The sequence below is a fragment of the Cololabis saira genome, chromosome 23 (genome assembly GCF_033807715.1).
Source record: "Cololabis saira isolate AMF1-May2022 chromosome 23, fColSai1.1, whole genome shotgun sequence".
NCBI classification, from domain to species: Eukaryota; Metazoa; Chordata; class Actinopteri; order Beloniformes; family Belonidae; genus Cololabis; species Cololabis saira.
Window position 1 is genome coordinate 19,590,203 of NC_084609.1, and position 19,809 is coordinate 19,610,011.

Consider the following 19,809-nt stretch of genomic DNA (forward strand, 5'->3'; position numbering starts at 1 on the left):
GTAACAAGTGCCGTCTAGCAGTCCTGCAGATAAAGGTTGCCAACATGGCATGGCAACCAGGGTATGCATGGCAAATCAATTTAACAAATGTTGACGCTTGCATGTTTCAAATATCAAGATAAAAGCAAGTCTATTACATAGCTGTGGTCATCGTGACTTTTAATCCCTTATTCCGGGGTTTAAAAGTGGAAAACTCAAGCAACAGACCTGGCTTGACCCCTTCAATGTTCCAGTGCCAGAGCTAAAGCTCCTCCATGCTCTGTTAAAATAAATCATCATACTCTGAAGGCTTGCCAGGAAGCAGCAGAGCAATAATGGATTTTAAAAAGAGGAGGTCGGATCTATGAATATCAGTAAAGTCTTCTTTGCAGTGTAATATGACATTTATGGGCCAAATGATATTAGAGAGTTAGAGCAGCAGGATTAGTTTAAAATGCTTTAGTGTGTGAGGAGAACTTTTACAAGGAAATGTTTGTGAGCCTGTTGGAACAACCTGGATCTCTGCATTGATTTTTCATGAGGTCTCAGTTACAGATTAGATTAAGAAAAGCAGCAGTTCATCAACACATGTCCGTCTACGGCGCAGGCTCCAAAAAGTAGATGACCCTCCGTTTTAATGAGCCTGGTGTTCTGTTCAAGGAGATGAAACTGGAAGAGGAGTCAGAGGTGTTACTTTCAAGAAATAAAAACAGATGATATCTGCTTACCAAGACTGGGTCATGATCCATGCCTCGAACACACCATCTTTTAGAGGGCCTTAGAGGAAACAACAGAGATAAAGTTGAAAAGTTGGAGGAACTCATAACGACCTGGGTGTTCACTCCTCTGATATCAAAAAACAAAAAGGAGAAAAAAAGGCAAATGAAGGTTGTTCTTCCACCAAGTAGAGATCCTGCAGAAATCACACAGTGCCCAACATGAAAACCTGAAAAAAGGAGCAACTAATCCAACTTCTATCAGTTTTGACTTCATCCTTGAGATTTGGTGGCTCACAGGTAATGAAACAAAGCTGTTTGTCATTTAAAGGCGTTTAAAAAAAGCTTAAAAGAACAAAGGTAATAGTTGCAGGATGCACTGCATGATTCAGAGGAGCAATTTCGTGAGTACATGACTGGGATGTTCTCAGAGCTGCAATCTATAGTTGAAAATGTAGAAAATCTCTTATGTGAAAAAGCAGCACATGACTTGGCAATCAGATAAGCCTTTGTATCAAGATGTAGAGGGTGCTTAAAATGTTTTATTAAGGTGCTGAGTAATAGTCTACAGTCCCAGATATGAGAACAGATCCAGAGGAAAAATAATGATAAGAGATTTAATAGAAGTGCATGAATAAGGAAGCCGTCACCATGTAAAGAAAGAAAAAATAAATAATAAGAAAAACCAGTGGTAAATTTCCAATGTGAAAAAAGACCTGGATGTTCCACAATAACTCTGGGATGTAGTTCTAAAGACAGATTATATCAAGGCTGGTAAAAATACATAAATCATGTTTGAAGGATAAAAATTCATATTTATGCTGAAGTCGCACCAACTGTAAAGCACGGTGGAGGGAGCGTTATGGTTTGGTGTTGCAAGTGCCTTTGCTGCCTGCAGGTCTTGAGACGTTGTGTCTGGGAGACCCTTAAAACTGAATTCAGAAATTTTACAGGACATCAGAGCTTAATATGATTGAGGGTCCTGTGATGGACTGGCGACCTGTGTCCAGGGTGCAGCCTCGTCCCAGGTGTGAAACACGGTGGAGGGAGCTTCATGGTTTGGCCTTGATACACTGTGCGATGAAAGAATTTACAACTGCATCCAGAAATGTAAAAAGAACATTTTGAAATAATTATCTTAAGTTTAGTCATGCTGGCTGATGCAACACTTATTCTAAAGTAACCAAATTACATTATTCAAAGGTCACATGATGGACCAGCGACCTGTCCAGGGTTAAAGTTACCCATCACCTGGTGACATCTGGATTAGCCTCCAACCCTGCATTAGATTGAAGTGAGTATGGGCATTGAATAAATGAAAGTTTAGATGAATGCAAAGTTGAAAAGGAGAAAAAATAAAGTTTTGGAATAGCTAGCACAGATTTCAACTTTCCCCAAGTGAGATAATGTACGATGATGTGAAACGGCTTTTACGAGTACATTCCATTAATATTTATAACTGCTGAAGTTTTTATGGAGAAGGGTGGCCCAAAATCCACATCCATCATTACCTCAGACTCCTCAGCAACAAGAAATGTTTGATTTTTCATGCTGAAGGGGTCCAGCATCTGTGAGCAAATATGGTCGACATCAAATATTGCTTACACGTTCAGGCATTTACATGCAGCAACGTATCTACATCTTCCTACTTCCATAGCGCTCAATTTCCAATGAATGCATCATGGTCAGTTTTGAGTTTTGAAGTCGTCCAAGAACAGGCTGACAAGTAGACACCGGTCGGTATTGGTGAAACCACTGATCCTCTGAGTGCTATTTGACCACTCCTACTTCTTAAGCCATAGCTGCTCCTGAAGGAAAGTGCTGCAGAGGTGATATACTGTAGAACCAAAAAGGAGGTATAGTAAGAGCTGGGATTTTATTCTTTGTTAGCCAAATCAAACTAAATCATTAAAATGCATTTAATTATTCTGATCCTGTAGTTCTACTGAAAACAAGGACGTCTGGCCTCTCAGGATCTCAGCAGAAGGAGCTTGTGGGGCTGCACTGCACTCTTGTGGCCGATAACAAAACTTTCTTTCATGTGAAACATAGTGCGTAAAAGTCAGCAAGGAAAACAAAAAGGAACAAGTCATGTTTTTCTTATAATGTTTTTTCATATCCCTAATTAAAAGAAAACCCAACTAATGAGTGCTTAAGGGAACTCGATCCTGCATTCAAAACACCCACTTTATAACAAATTGAGCAACCTGAACAGAACAAATGTATTCAGATCTCATGTTATTGTTTTAGGCTGATGTAAAGGGGGTTGCTGATATAATGAAAGAGTAAAGTGGAGATTAATAGGAAGAGACATCTTTAAATGAGAGTGAGTTTGTTTTCTTTTCAGTATCAGACCACAATACCAGATTCATGACAGTCTAAATACTGTGTAAAAGATTATAATTGATCACTGCAGCTGCTTCATATGCACACATATTTAGTTTTTTTTCTTTTCTTGTAGCTTCCTTTTCCTACACTTTTTTGTCTTTTTTAATCCCTACCTAAACCTATTATAATCTATATAGAATTACAAGGCCAATCAAAAGCCAAATGTTTTGCACACATGGCACACATTTAAATCTTGCATTTAAGTTGAGGCGAAGTAGCACGGAATTTAAATTGATCATTTTCCTTATAGGGGACAGGACTGCATTCAAATGATCAACCATACAAGGAATTAACTTTGACATGAATGAAAAAGAAAAAAAATCATTTTTATTGAAAAATACATTGAAATCATGCATGTCACATTCAAGAGTGTACATTTTGCTTCTTAAAGGGAAAATTCAGCAAAAAGAAAAACAATACTATTCAAACTAACGATTTACAATAAGCTAAAATGGAAAAAAAAAAAAAAAGGTCATAAGAAATATCACCACTTCACCGTTTGGTGTCACACGAAGAGTTCAAGAAGTAGACAACCTGGACTGAGCATCAACAAAATAACTGATCAAACAGATAAGTAATGAGCATAAACCAGGAAAAAGAATACAGAGCTTTGGCAGAGTATCATCACATGTGAAAAAAAATGTGGATGATGAAAATAAAGATTACTTTGCAAAAAGATATTATTACTAAATTCAACATTATGACACGCAAAAAAAAAACAAACAATCATTGGAGTAATTAACTGGTACCTTGACAGAAGGAAATGGAGCGTTGCATTCACAGAGCAGCATTTCTTCCTGGACTTGTAAAGTAGCAAACTGTCAAGTATTCGTAATGGATTTAACAACTGAGAACACAAGAATCATGTTCAGAACCACAAGTGCAGCTACATATCTGCTGTTTGAGTCTGAAACTACTTTACCCGGTCTGAAGGTTAAAAAGAAAAACCAAATGTGGTTGAATAAAGTTTCATTCAGAGACTGCAGTTACTGCTAGCTGCCACTAGGTGGCGAATGTTGCAACTTTGATGGAGACAATAGAAATGAAGAAAATTAAACATTTGCACCCTGCACTCCAAAAATACATATGTAAAAAAAAAACAAAAAAAAACACATATTTGGATTAAAATACAAGCATTTTTGGTATCAACTGTTTCCGTAAATTTTAAAGTTTCATATTTAGCCTTCCAGTGACTACGTTTGGCTATCCTGAAACCAGTAGTCACGATGTCCTTGTTGCAGTGGAAGTTTAAAAATTGCGTTGTTTGTCAATGAAAAAGATTTGACTCCAAAACGTCGTATATAAAACTTACATCTAAAAACATATTTGGTAACTGCTTGTACATGTGTGTCCAAAAATTAAAGGCAGGGTAAGGGATTTCTGTATGATGGCACGTTGTTGACGTACATCTTCCAAAAAACATGCTCTGTTAATCCTCCCAAACCACTTCATGTGCACAAGCAAAAACCCTTCCCATGTTGGTGATCTGCTAGAGCCATTTTTTATGGTTTGCACGACCAGAACTGTGTATGCATACCAGCTTTTTTTTTTTTTTTTTTTTTTTACAGTGTACTCATGCGATGGTGAGGAGCATTCTGCATTCTGAGTTAGAAAACACACAGAATCCTTTGCCCTACCTTCAAGAGAAGTTAAACAGGATCTTAAATACTAATTGCACTGGTGTTGCATTAGTGAAAACACCTGATGTACTGGTTTATGGTTACTTCAAACCCCCCAGGAAAAAATACATATTTAGTACTGTGCAAAAGTCTTTAGCAGGTGTTAAGAAATGCTGTAAAATTAGCATGCGTTCAACAATATACTATTTATGTTTATTTGTATCCATTTAGTGAGCAAACAGGAAAAAAAGGTGGATCAAATGAGTATTTGATGACCATGCTTTGCCTTCAAAAAAGCATCAATGCTTGCAGGTACGCTGAGGAACTCAGCAGGGAGGTTGTTCCAAACATCTTGGAGAACTATTTGCAGATTTTCTGTGGTCTCTTCGTGTATCCCGAGACAGACTTGATGATGTTGATAACTAGGCTCTGTGGTGGCCATATCAAATCCTTCTAGGATTGCTTGTCCTTTTTTATAACTGAAGGTAGTTTTTAATGATACTGCCTGCACGTTTGGAGGTCAGCGTCCTGCTGGAGAATAAAGTTGGGGTCAATAAGATACCTTTCTGATGGTATCTGTGCGTATTGTTCAGTACTGAGGACACGTTTGATGCTGAACAAATTCCTTTTTTTGCTGAAGTGGAGCCCCGAACTCGCAAGGAACCTCCACCATGCTTCACTGACCACTGCATTCACGGTGCTCGACGTTGCACACTTCTTTATCCTTCTTCAAAAGAGCTCAAAGAGCACATCTTGACATCCCGACCTGCTTTGAAATCGCTGACTAGGAGAGACCTTTTCTGCTGAAGTGTGAAGTGTTACATGAAACCTCACTGTGGTAAAGTTTGGGCAGCTGTTCCTGTTTCAGTTAATGTGTTTTAACCTACAAATGAAACTAATCAGCACCTATTTTATAGCCCGGCCAATCAAATTGTCTCTTGTTAAATGGGTCCGGTACTCCTCCCATCACAGCAATTTCCACTGGAGCAGAAGGCACTGAACTAATCCCAGTCCTAGAAACTCTGAGGCTGATTTAGACTTTCCTCCTGTTCACTCACAATTTTTACTTACTTTACAGCATTTCACATCTGCCTACAACACCTATGGCAACAGTTCAGCTGATCTAACCTTTGTTTTGTCCTTCCTCATCATTTTACATGTATGTGTGTAAGTGTTAGCATCGTATTTTGGCATGCGTGTGTCTGTAAGGTGAATTTCTGTGTGTGTGTTGTGTGCATATCAACATGTGTTTTGAGTGTCTGAGTGTGTTTGCGGTTTGCTGTACATAAGTTAGATGGGCGCGGGGACCTGTTGCCTCGCAGGTCCAGGTTGGGAGGAGAACTTCTGGGAGTGCCAGCGGGTCTCTTTGTACACGAACCAAGCGTTTCCCGCCCACACGAACATGTTGAGGTAGCCAAACACCTGGAAGAACACGAGCAGGGACAGAAGACAAAAACATCTGTAAAATAATGAGAGTTAACAATAAAGGGGGCATAATAAGGTATTTTTTTATTTTACAAGATGACACAAAGTCCTGAGGTACAAGTGAAATGTTTGTGACAAAGTTTGGTCAAAATAGCATATAGAAACTATACAAACGCTCCGATTTCAACCACGTCTTCCCAGGTTTGCTAACAGAAGCCAATATTGACCGGGTAGTACATCGTCCAACCCTGTAATCTATTATACTTGAATGACCCGTAAAGATGACTGAGTAAAGGATCACATGACCCTTCTGCTATAAATACTAAACTAAACTCATGCTGTCAGTGAGTTCAAGTAAATGAAAACACTACATTCAGGGTACAGAGCATGTGATGCTCTTTGTAAAACTAATTGTTTTAGTCAGGGTGGCTGCTACTACGGCACACTTATCCTTCAAACTGCTGAAGGCAAAGAAAGAAATTATCATCTGCTTCAGTTGATATTGAGATGCGAGAGGCTGGCAGCGCTGCAGCCTGCATGTTAATATAGTGAGACCACAGACAGTAAACAAAAGACGGTTTCAGCCTACAGCTCTGAAAAGTGTTGGCAACAACACTGAAAATCCCTCATTCAAGTAAACCTTCATGTAAAAAGTGCCAGATTTTTCTCACAATATTCTGAGTCGGTGCATTTTCTCCCCAAGTCATTATGACGTCTTGGGCTGAAATCCATCTGAGCACCGTGTTGGCAAACCCAATAAACAGACATTAGGCCTCAAGAAGAATTTACAGATTTGTATGCTCAGTTATTCAATTATTCTTTTTCTTAATGAAAAGGAAAATTACTTTTTTTTTTTTTAAATGTCTTGAATTTTAATGCAGCTTACTTTATATGCAAGTGCACTATTTATATGTGTGTGTGATACAATATGACTCAAGGAATGGACTTTTTTGTCTTTGTATAATGGCGTCTGTACAGCCTACAAAAGTGGTTTTATTAATAGAAATATTTTATGGTGTTTGGGTTGTCGTCCTCCTTACCGAGGTTTAATGAGCCTATTGATACATTATCAAGTAAGTGGCTCATATAGACCTTACAAAGACTCAGACACTAAATAAATGTAATTTATAGATGATAAGTAGAACATTTAAGTAACAAAATGTGAAGTCTTGCATCCATATCAAGCTAATTTGAATGCAAATTGGTTTGGAGTTAACTTTTTTGTGTGCGTGTGTGTGTGTGTGTGGGGGCATTTTCAGGGATACTTGACTTAACCTGCGGGCTGTAAAGGAGTGAATTTCCACCACATAAAACCTCATGAGGTCCATGTAGGTGGTGAGAGTGGTGAAAGCAGGGCTGGGCGATATATATCAAGATTTTAATATATATCGTTATATTTTCAAACGCCATATGGCACAAGACAATCTTGTTTATATCGATATAGCTTATTTTGCGACAAATTGACTGTACATCAGCGCTGACCCCTCTCGCTGGCAAAAAAGTACCTTTGTGTGCCAGCTCGCCTTCTGAGAGGGTGTTTTTTAGTTGCAGTGGGAACATTGTAACTTGCCACAGGGCATCGCTGAACCTGACAGTGTTGACAGGTTAGTTTTCCTGGCACAAAACCTGTAAAATGTACAGCAGTCGGCTTGTTGTAGTTATTTGAGTTTTGCACAAAGAGATGCACTGTTTACATGTTTTATTTGAGATTCGCACAAATGTTTTGTTATTTGCACAACTGTCAACCTCAGTGGAAAAAGTCTGCCTGTTACTGTCTACATTGTATTAATGTATTTTAAATTAATTGCTGTGTGTATTTTTATTATGCAGGAAAGGCTTATTATTTGTTTTATTTTATTCAAGAAGCATTTTTATTTTATATAAGTTTATAAGCAGTTTATTTTTGTTTCATTTGTTTTATACATTTTGATATTGTGCAGACCTCTGTTAATAAAGGTACCTGTGTGACATTTGGCACGTGGCTTTGACTAAAAACTGGCTCAGAAAAAAAAGAAGCTAACAGAGATGTTATGCTATAATGCTTTGGGGGAAACCCCAATTACGTCACGGAAAAAATATTGATATATATTGAATATCGCCATTCAGCTAAAGAATATCGAGATATGACTTTTGTTCCATATCGCCCAGCCCTAGGTGAAATCTAAGAAGCCAATTCAAAAGTACTTCAAACCACTATTTCTTAGAAAAAGGAAAAGAAAACAGCTGGTCTGCTGTGGCGCATGTCCAACTCAGATTAGGCACTGATATGGTCACTACTGGTGTGAAAAAAAGAGATCATAACAGCTGGTTCAAAACACTAATCCTCTTCATTCTGAGGCTGTGGCATGTCAGGTTGTTCTTATTCAGCATATTTAACGTCATATAGCGTTTTCTAATCAGCCTGGCCAACCAGATCCATTCACAAATTGAAAATTCTCTTCCGTGAAATGGGTCCAGTTCCTCTCCCAATCACAGTCATTTACTCGCTGGCAAAAGCCTACCATACTTAAAGAGTTTGGTCTCACCACGGAGATGTTTAGGGTCCGCATGTTGGCGAACTCCGTAACGTCGCAGGTGATGTTGCTGCCCCTGCAGAGGGCTAGCGTGGCACTGATGCCCTGAGTATCCGTGGCGTCCTTCACGTTCTGCAGGCCCTTCGCCCACGCAGAGGAACACACCAGCCACAGGAAGACCAAAATTGCTGTAACCACAAAGTCCTGGAGAAGAAAAAAAAAGGAAAACAAAAGACAAAAAGAAAAGTAGCTACAAGTCTCTGATATAAAAATATGTAATTGCAATCATTCCTGGTTCGTCTGCTGGAGATATAAACACTCACAAAAATGGGTCCAAAGTCAGAATCCTTGTAGACATGCATGTAGCCCAAATACACCAACAGGGCTATCATGCTGTAGAGGAAACACACGATGCCGACGCCTACGAAGAACTCCGCCGCGGACGTCGAGTCGCCCATCATGTGTGTCGTCGTGACAGTCTGATTACAAATAGTGGTGTTCTCCTGAATGAGGGGGACCTGGCTCAGCCTGGCCGTCACACGAGAAAGGATGTAAAAAACAGAGCAGAGGTTAACAGCCACTGTTTTCCTCAGTGGTTAATCATTTAACCACTGAAAATCCTGCCGAATTGATGATAAATGCATGGAAATGTTCACCTGAATGGATAGTGGAAGTTGGCGTTGAGGGTTTCGTTCTTGCCATCGCCACAGAAGAAAGATATAATGTTCTTCCCCGAGAACCCGCCGCAGCTTCCAAAAGCAAATATAGCTGTGAGCTGTTTGGACCAAGGCAGAGAGAGACATGCTGAGGCTGACGTCAGAGAAATGTGTTACAGTAGGTGCCATCAAAGCCAAGAAACATAAAATATTCAGGAAGCAGATGGATGAGATGCTTTTCATCATAATGGAAACAATGATCAACTGTTGAACAAATCGATTACTTATCACAAATGATTTAACCTGTGAGCACTTTTTTTTATGCTGATACAAGTTATGTGCCATCTTAAAAATGTGCTCTCCCTAATGGAGCCTTTATGCTCTTGGATTCTGTCTTGCAGAGAGGCATCTGATTCAGCGTGTCGACCATGTGACGCTAATGTCGAGACATGACATTCTTTTCGTGAGAGCGGCTGCAGCTGAGCTCAACCCTCCCACAGCAGCGACAATAATCACATAATTCACTTTAAATTTTTTTTTAAAGCTCAATCGCTTTCTCAGTAATATCAGCTGATGTCATTAGGAGTGCGTGATTAATCCCAGCATGCTGCTGGATTAATTATATAATCTTTCCTTTCCAGAGGGAACATTCACTGTTGCATCGATAATAGCTGTCCAGGAGAAGCCCATGCCATGATAGTACCACCACCGTGTTTCACACAGACTGGGTAAGGCTTTTATTGGTGTTCGTGGGTGAATCACTTCTGAAAAAGGTCAAGAACTCAACCACTTGTGTAGTGCAAACGTTTTGGAGGGGATTTTTACGACGTCCTCCGAAAACTCCTTCCAGAGATGTGTTGCAAGAACTGGACATCATTGATCTGAAACATCTGACTTCAATTCTACCTGCAAATCAACTGTTTATCCTAGAAGTTTAATACTTTTGCCACTCACAAATACATAATAAATGATCATTTCTGCACTAAAAACAAGGGCCGAAGTTTGTGACTTTGTTTGCCTCTCCTCATTTACTTTTAGGATTGTTTTTAGGTTGTATTTATGTAAAAATCTAAGAATTTCTATGCAACTGTGTGATAGTTAACACTGTTGCCTCAAAGCAAGAAGGTTCCTGGTTCCCAGCAGGAGTCCTTCAGATACTACTGTATATACAGTATTCATACACAGTCCTAGCTCTGTAACCCCCCCCCCCCCAAAAAAAAAACAGTAAGGGAAGGGTTGGTGCTTGTGCACATGAAGTGGGGGAGGGCTTTGAGGAAACTTGAGCGAGTTCATGATGGAAGGAGGGGGAGGGACGAACTAGCTCTTTCTGTTTTGGTGTTTCAAATATTAACAGACGTGGCATCCAGAAATCCATATCCTACCTTTAATGAAACAAGTGTAACGCGAAACGAGAACCAGTTGGAACCAAATGTGCACGATGCAGCAAACAACAGACACCTGGACAACAAAGTGCCGAAAGAGTAAAATAGCGAGTGATAAACCGGACAGTGCAGACTGTGGTCCTGAACCAACCAAGGCCCAAGAGAAATCTAACAGGAAATGTTCAAATGGATCAAATATACAGCGCTAATTTGCACTGATTCGTACATTTCCTTTTATTTTTATTTTATGGCACACATCAAAAGCCCAAGATTTTTTGTGTTTCCTTTATTTTACTCATTTTCTTCCTGAATATGCGTTCACGTCTGCATTCAAAGCCTGCAGCACAAAATTCCAAAGAGTGTTGGGACCGTAAAGCTTTTAGGATTTTGTACCGCTGCCATTTCTGCTCACAAGATTAAGAGCCATTCTGGCATTGAGGATACCAAGTAATGAAGATTTTTCAGCTGTGACGTTGTTTTATCCTTCTTGCAAACGCATTTTAAGTTGTGGAGCAGTGCTGCATTTAGCAAATTTCAAAACCCCTCACCGCGTTGTCGGCGGGTGACCTGTCAGGACGGCGGGCAGGCCGGTCCGGCGGCAGCGCTGAATTATGCGCGCTCACGCTGACATGAACTTACAACGGGGTCAGCTTGACTTCTACATTTCCCAGCACAAGATTCACATGAGCACACGAACCCACACACCTTCAGGCCTCTCTCCAGATGTTTCTCCAGATGTCACTTTTCGCCACTTCCTGTTTTTCCAGCTACACACCGCAATAAACTGCTTCTCTTTAACAGCCGGCATGACACAAACGCAGACATACACATTTGATATTATTTAGTCTGTGTTTACAATTTGAACACCTGCATAAGTACCACTGCTGGGAAAGCAGAGCATTTTGTACTGCTTCTAATATTTCTTGTTTAGCCCTCATTAAAACTTCTGGTGGCACCTTCTCTCAACTCTGCCAGGCCTTAGGCTCTTTTTGCTGGCAGCCCAGACATCTGCAGCCCCCTCGGTACCAATTAATGGACATAACTGAAACCCATCAAGCTGTGAGACACACCGACTTGTCCACGTAGAAACTAATAAGCAATAAACTACAAAAACCCTGGAACCATTCAAACACAGACGACATAGTCATCAGTTTTTGTTCTGTGTTAGTCTGAATGAAAAAAAAAAAAATGCTTACAGCCACTCGAGGATGGCTATTTTTTGTGTGTTTTCCATCCAAGATTTGCAAATCCTGACTCAGACTTAAGACCACAGAAATGTGACACCGACAATAATCCAAAAGGAGAAGGAAAGGGCTTTGTTATCTTCCTCCAGCATTTTGAATGAGCAGAGAAGGCCTGGCAGCGTTTCTTCCTCCGAACGCTCTTTCCTGTTTATTGCTGCATGGAAGATCATATCTAGGGAGGCATGAGTGTTTGGGCCACGCCACTTATGTACCAACTGCGCTGATTTTTTTCATCATTTTCCCAGCGTAGATGGCTACCGGGCAAAAATGTTTCACTTCGCAAAGAGAAACCCGTTAGGTAACCTCAGGTTACAACAAAAGTGGTGGTGATAAATCATTTTTATTAACTTTCTAATTCAGTTCTGTAGAGAGGCTGCTGCCACGCGAAGGCAAGATACCACCTACATACTGCCACTTCGTGTGAAATGACACGTTTTCATCATCATATCCTGGACTGGACCGTCACGACAACAACTTTATTAATGAATATTTAGCATGTGGTTCTCAAGTCCAACTGGATTCTTTGGATCAAGAGGATTCCAAGCATGCGGTAGTGCTGATTAATCGCTTGACCGTGGGTGTAAATGAAACTTTGTGCTGTCCTCATAGACTATAAAAAGAACTGGACAAACCTGTGAAGTCACCTATCGGCGTGCTAGAGAGTCTTTAAGTCTTTATTTTGGGCCTCTGGACATATTAAAAGGAGATGACAACCTGAACCCAGGTGGGCATGTTACAACTTACCCAGCCAACCTCAGTCCAAAAAAGCTAGCTATTTTAGTTAGTTTTGTGGTAACCAGTGTGACCTTGGACTCATACTGATTGAATTTGAGCCATCAGAGCGGCCCCTAGTGGTCAGTCGAGGAGGTGAGAATAGTCCCCACTTCCAGGATCAAGGGTTGCTTTGATGGACAGTCCCGCCCCCACGTGCAATTGAATTAGCTGCCGCAATTCGACTGGGTCACACTAACATTGACATCTGGAAAGTTGCATGTTTGTCTTCTGACAAGAACAATGTTTTCAACGCAACACAACGGATGACACATCAGCTCATTCAAAGTGCATGGACAGCAACGCAGTTGGAGTTACTATGGGGTAACCTAAGATTTACTACTAGAACGTAGTTGAACTGACTTTTTAAAACAGTTTGTCTAGAGCAGGGGTCAGCAACTCGCGGCTCTAGAGCCCTAGTGGCTCCTGGTGCTTTTTCTAAAATGTTTGACCTTTTTTTTTTTCCTTTTTTCCTTCTTTTTTTCCTTTTTTTCTTTTTTTTTCTTCCTTTTTTTCTGTTTTTTTTCTTCATTTCTTTCTTTCTCGAAATTTTGACTTTTCTCTCGACATTTCGACTTTTTTCACGAAATTCTGACTATTTCCTCAACATTTACTTTTTTCCTCAACATTTCGACTTTTTCCCTCAACATTTCGACTTTTTTCTCAACATTTCGACTTTTTTCTCGACATTTCGACTTTTTTCTCGAGATTGTACTTCAACATTAATCTTGACATTTCGACTTTTCTCTCGACATTTCGACTTTTTTCTCGACATTGACTTTTTTCTCAAGATTGTACATTAATCTCGACATTTCGACTTTTTTCTCGAAATATCAACTTTTTTCTCAACATTTCAACTGTTTTCTCAAAGTGCATAATGAAAAAAATTATCTTCCCCCAGTTATAACTAATATAGAAACATGCAGCATGTGTTGCCTTCATTCTAAGGCAAGACAAGAGATATAATAATATAATACAAAACTTTTCATTTTTTGCGGCTCCAGACTTTGTTTTTTGTCTTTTTGGTCCAATATGGCTATTTCAATATTTTGGGTTGCCGACCCCTGCTCTAGAGGACTCAAGGGGACAACATTCAGATATACTGAACAATTAATGTGACAAAAGTGCTCTGGCTTGGAAATACATAGAAATCCCCTACCCTACCTTTAAAAGATGAGACATATAAGCCTAATCGATGTGACTGCCATGTTGAATTTGATTAAAGGCTCTATCAAAAATGCTCATTTAAGGAATGTATTCCTCCCAAAGCTTACAAATGCACCTCAGACCAAACTTTACTTCAGTGCCAAACAGGAAATGAGATCATTTCAGCAGCTGCTTCATGTGTTCATTACAAATTTGGGCTGAGCACACCTCATTTGAGAAAAGAAAACTAAAAAAGAAAAAGGTTTACAGCAGGGATGTCCTGCTGTGCTGTTTCGCTGTGCTGTTTCGCTCCAAAGTTGAAATGTTATTGTAACAGACCACAATTAAACAGTTGGACACTTGTTACAGTATAAACAGGACTACCAGTAAGGTAAACAAATAACTTGGCTCTTCATGCTCGGTTGAATCTTTAAAATTCCTGCTATCTTTTTTTTAAAAGCCCAAAGGGAAATCTTAAAATAGCTGTTTAAAACTAAAAAAAACATTCCATTTTCTGTCACATGAGACTCAGAAAATCTGTAAATCCTTATGACAAAAAGGGGGAAACACAAGAAACATTACGGTAAGTCAATTAATTATCTATTTAGAAATCAGTCATTTTCCCCGTCAGTTTTAGTTTAGTTTGTTGGACTAAAATTTGGTTTTCATCCTCATCTTGCTGACATCATTTCTGGTCATTTGCCCTGTTATGTGGGGGTACCAAACGTGGGCTGCAAAAAAAAAAAAAGCCAACACTTTGAAACACACAAACACAAACACAGCCGTGTGTGTCCTGAGTCAGATGACTGTTACCGCTGCTCTGTGCTTCTGCATGAGTGTGTGAGTGCATTTTGAGAAAATAGAGCAGCCGAAAGACACTGTGGCTGAGCTGCATTACCCACACTGGATTCCTCTGACCCACTTATGTAGAGCAGAACTGATTACTGGACTTGCCATAAGAAACTTGTTGCATTTTCCCCCCTGAGACACACATTCACGTACACATATGCAGAGTTCAAGTTTCATCATCAGTCAAGGGGTAAATTATTGGTGAGGGATGTATTAATCTGTAACTATGTTGTTTTGCCACTGCAAGCAGCAACTAGAGAGAATATAACTAGTATCAACTCACTTCATTGAACTTTTTGGCGTGGAATGAAGTTGATATATAATAAGAGAGAGGGAAAAAAAAGATTTTGCTGGTGAAAAATGGCAAAAGTGTGAGAGTTCTTATTAGTTTTTTCTAATGTACTCAATCTTGTGACATAAAGCATCAATATCTGTCCATGTATGCAAGTATAAGACAAAGCCCCAAGATGCAAACGGAAAAGTTTCTTTATGTACAAGTGTGGTTTTTCTTTTCATGTTAATTCATACAAAAATCCCCCCAAAAGCAGATTACTTAAGTGATTTCCTTTCCTGCAGGCTGAAAATGGCAGAGAAAAATCCAAGTACCAAGGAGGGACTGGACCTCCCTGTTCTGTGGCACAAAGGCTTTAAGCAAAGCAGACGGGCGTTTAACTTACCCACTCCACCAGTTTAACAAAGCCCAGAGGCTCCTTCAGAGGCGACAAGTTGAGTCTAAATCCGGTCATCATGATTGTTCTGATCCAAAGGTCTTTATCCAGCTTTTCCTAAACTGCGGATGATGGTTCAACAGGGAGGAAAAAGTGGGAGTAGTTCAACACAGTGACGTGGTTTTCCTGCTTACGCTGCAAAAAATCACCAGACTAAGTAAATCCAGGAGGGGGTTACAATCCAGTTTCGCGCAAAGTAGGAATGTAAACCTATAATAAGAGCTTTACTCACTTCAAGTGATGCTTGGCTCGTGTCTGGGAATTCTGGCAGGAAGTTTAAGTGGTCAAACCCTTTGTTCGTGTGGGTATTTCTTCCAGCGTGGCTTAATAAACGAGTCCCTTGCGCTCCGCTTGGTGATGCGCACAGGATGTAGCGGATACGGCGCGTAAAAGTGTGCCAAACTCGACTCCACATATGTTTAGGTTTACGGGGAAATTATGAAAATGATTACGCCACTGCGGGGAAGTTAAAAGCCACAAACGCAGCTTAAAATATCCTGCAGATGAAATAGATGGGGTGGGTTTGTAACCACAGAAAACCCATGCAAATTAACGGCATGAGATTCAGTTCCGCAGGAAAGTTGTTAAGTCAAACCAGCCCTGCTGTTTGCATTGATGGGGTCGCTGTAATGTGCAGAGTGTGTGCTGCTGACCGGGTCATGTGACGCGCAGGATTCCCGCATCATTAAGAAAGAGGTTCAACAAGGCTGCAGATGGCAGCTAAAAAACAGCCTTATTGGCTCATATCATCCCCAAGAAGAAAGAGAAAACTCAAGAAACACTAGTAATTTATCACAATAGAGCTCTAAAATGTTGCATAGGCCTTTCAAATCTTTAAAGGGACTTACCTGACATTTTCACCCTAAAATAAGAGGATTGTTGACTTATATTAGGGTAGATGTGATGACACTCTCCACACTGACCCAAAATCACAGGTCTGGATTTGCAATATTTATGTCCAAGATGGGCAAGTCAGTTAGGTTGGAAATAATAAAAATAAAAAAAGAGGTTGACCTACCACATGAACACATAAATAACACTGCACTATCTAAGCCAGGGGTCGGCAACCCGCGGCTCTAGAGCCGCATGCGGCTCTTTAGCGCTGCCCTAGTGGCTCCTGGAGCTTTTTCAAAAATGTTTGACCTTTTTTTTCCTTCTTTTTCCTCTTTTTTTCTCTTCTTTTTTTTCTTTTCCTTCTTTTTTTCCCTTTTTCCTTTCCTTTTTAATCTCGACATTTCGAGTTTTTTCCTCGACATTTCGACTTTTTTTCTCAACATTTCGACTTTTTTCTCAACATTTCAACTTTTTTCTCGAGATTGTACATCAACATTAATCTTGACATTTTGACTTTTTTCTCGAAATTTCGACTTTTTTCTCGAAATTTTGACTATTTCCTCAACATTTTGACTTTTTTCCTCGAAATTTTGACTTTTTTCTCGACATTTCTACTTTTTTCTCGACATTCCGCCTTTCGCCATTTGCCTTCATTCTAAGGCTGATACAAGACTTTTCATTTTTTGCGGGTCCAGACATATCTGTTTTTTTGTGTTTTTGGTCCAATATGGCTCTTTCAACATTTTGGTTTGCCGACCCCTGATCTAAGCAAACAGTTAAAGTTTACTGAGAAAAAAAATGCTCCTTGAAGTTTACTGGAGCCAGCTAACTTGAACTCTAATGTTAATGAACATTAAACTTCCAAGAGAAAATCTAACTTGAAAACAATGACAACTACTGGAGCAAGCTAACTTTAACTGGATTAACATGACAGATAACATGACTGGAGCCAGTTAACTCAGGTTAACTTTAACTTGACAAAACCTACATTTTCCTGAGTCATCTACCTTTTACTTGATTAACATGACAAGTTCACCAGAGCCAGTTAACGTAAACCAACTTAAATTTAACTTGATGGACATTTAAATTTAACTTGATGGACATTTCAAATTTACAGAAGACGGCTAACTTTAACTTAATTAACTACATGTTTACCGGAACCAGCTAACTTTAACTTGATTAACATTAAAAGCTTAATGGGACCAGCTGACTGTAGTTAAATCTAACTTGAATAACAGTTGTAAGTTTACTGGAGCCAGTTAACTTTTACTTAATCAACATTATGAATGCCTGGACTAAATTTTCCGGATTTAAAAACATATTAGTTTGCTTTATTTTGATAATACTACAGAGGTAAAAGAAAGTAGTTCTAGAAATGTATTTTATGTGTGATTTGAAGGACAAATCCTGGTCAGAAATCACTTTCACAATTCTTCACATTAGTACTAGATGACAAAGAAATATGATGCAGTATTAAAAAATGGCTAGACGGTCTATTTCTGAAGTGCTGAGGTGCAAAGACAACAGGCGAGAGTAGCTGACCTGTCATCTCTTAGTATCTTTGGCATGTGTTAGTGCAGAGCTAGAGAAATGGTCTGAAAATGGACCCAGTTAAGTATTTGTGACCAATTTTCGAGGAGGTAGGCACCCAGGAACGATGACTTCACAGACACAATGCAGAATCCTCAATGTCAATGTTGAGGAAAGCCCAAAAGAAACAGCTATAACTGGCAAACATCTCCCCTCCTGAGCTGCATCTTTTCTTTTTTTTTAGCAAATCAATTCCTATAGCTTCCCTTCTTGTTAATACTGTGACGTTACTCATTGAATGACAAGAAGAATTAAAGCTGCGAGCAGCATTGATCGGGCCCTCGCACTCATGGCCACTGCTTTATTAATATTATGATTTATTAGATGAAGAGCATCGCAGAGGTTTATGTTCACTTTCAGTAAAAGTTTTTGGTTTTCTCTGGCTGCTCTGGTTTCCTCCCTTTATTAACTTTTACTTCAAGAAAAGTTAAAATCGCTTTTTTTTCATCTATCTTTCCATCATACTGTGATTCTCGATTGGTGGGAAAGTGATATGTTATGTATAAATTATCTGCTCTATTGTGGCTTTTTTTTCTGAAATTATTCCTCTGGTCATGTACATGGAGAAATCATGTTCAACATTATTTATTACATTTTAATAAGATAAACTTGTCTTGGATACAGAACAAATAGATAAATTAACTGAATGTATTACATAATAATCTGAAAAAGTCTTGACCTCTCAATGACATAATCAACAGAATGGCAGCAGTGGAGCATAAAAATAGTGTGGTGAGGATATGGCTCTTTTAAGGTTTAGATTTCTTGTCATCCGTGCACTTATCACAGATGTTTATTGTTCATAATGGTTTAAAATCCCAATATTTCATCAAAATTTAGATTTATTTTTGCATATTTTTAGGTGTCATATACATTTCAAGGTTGGACCAAAGGTTGGGTTTAGGCAGCCAACTAACTTTTATAAAATCTTCAGTTTTATAGCATAGAGAGTAATCATATTGCCAACTCATCTCCAGTGTAAGAAGTGAAACATGAATTAGATTAGACAGTTAAAAAATTATCAGGACTTCCGGCAGAAAACCAATCAGAAGAGGACACTGTGTGAATATTCATGAGGTCTTGCTAATACACAACCTGCCGTAGGGGGCTCTGTGTCGATACACAGATTATATTATCGTTCACAAGATTCACAAAACTGTTAATACTTCTTATAATATATAAATGATGCAGAAATATCGAAATAGCATTATTAAACAGAAAAGTAAAAGCTTGACAGTTGTGATGGCTTCAGACCTGTCGGATGTGGTAAGATGCTGGCCCTGTTTAACTACCAACTATATCTTTATTTCATTCTTCATAAAAACAAGTCTAGAAATGAAGAATATTTCAACAAATACTTCAATGGAATGTAATAATCTACTGGTTTGTGTCTTTTGGGCACATTTTTATTTTGTGGGTGTTTATTGGATAAAGGCGTCATCCAGAGGTCCTACGTTTGTGTCTTTTCCAGGTTGCAAACTTAAGAATCCTCCTATGGCCATGCCCTCCTCTGTTTCTCATTGGTCGGCCACGATGCATCGCCTATACTGCTGCGGTTCAAGTTTGTCTCAGTGCTGCAAACTGAATGAGGCGACGCTAATACCGTCTGCAGCTATTCAGAATATCAGAAATTACCATCAACTTTGGCATAAAGTCTTTTAACTAAATATGCCCCACTATAGCAAATATGTGTTGTTTCCTATATTTGTGCAATACTTGTTTTAACATGTGTTTTTTGAGTTTTAAAACTTTAGGTATGGAATTATAAAAAATAAATTATTGCATTTTATACTGACTTTTGTTGGTCAACAGTGTATATGTAGTCGTTAGTGTGTGTGTACACGCATGTGCTCCAGGCTCTGACTTTATATTTAAATGCTTACAAAATATTTGAAAGCCGACGGCCAGACTTTGTAATGCACAGTTCTTTGTGGTCTGTTTCCTCTTAGTCATAGACGCTGCCATGTTC

General features: G+C 39.2%; 1 protein-coding gene across 2 annotated transcripts; it reads right to left on the reverse strand.

Annotated features, from left to right (window-relative positions):
- Positions 1 to 3,421: 3,421 nt before the first annotated feature.
- On the reverse strand, positions 3,422 to 15,713 carry sypl1 (synaptophysin-like 1). 2 transcript variants are annotated; one of them, XM_061714670.1, is made up of 6 exons: positions 15,649 to 15,713; positions 15,366 to 15,478; positions 9,297 to 9,415; positions 8,964 to 9,168; positions 8,653 to 8,844; positions 3,422 to 6,124 (listed from the first exon to the last, which is right to left on the reverse strand). In XM_061714670.1, the coding sequence occupies exons 2-6, from the start codon at positions 15,435 to 15,437 to the stop codon at positions 5,993 to 5,995; spliced, it is 720 nt and encodes a 239-aa protein (XP_061570654.1). In that variant the 5' UTR covers positions 15,438 to 15,478; positions 15,649 to 15,713; the 3' UTR covers positions 3,422 to 5,992. The 2 variants fall into 2 exon arrangements, with proteins under 2 accessions (XP_061570654.1, XP_061570653.1); XM_061714669.1 differs by lacking the exon at positions 15,649 to 15,713 and having other exon boundaries at positions 15,366 to 15,536.
- Between the last annotated feature and the right edge of the window lie 4,096 nt (positions 15,714 to 19,809).

What these genes read in the sequence shown, in the direction of transcription:
- sypl1 (XM_061714670.1), bottom strand. Translation starts at nt 15,437, where the DNA reads ATGATGACCGGATTTAGACTCAACTTGTCGCCTCTGAAGGAGCCTCTG. An exon ending in AACTTCCACTATCCATTCAG is followed by an intron (nt 9,169 to 9,296) that starts GTGAACATTTCC and finishes TGTGACGGCCAG; the next exon opens with GCTGAGCCAGGTCCCCCTCA. An exon ending in CTGACTTTGGACCCATTTTT is followed by an intron (nt 8,845 to 8,963) that starts GTGAGTGTTTAT and finishes TTTCTTCTCCAG; the next exon opens with GACTTTGTGGTTACAGCAAT.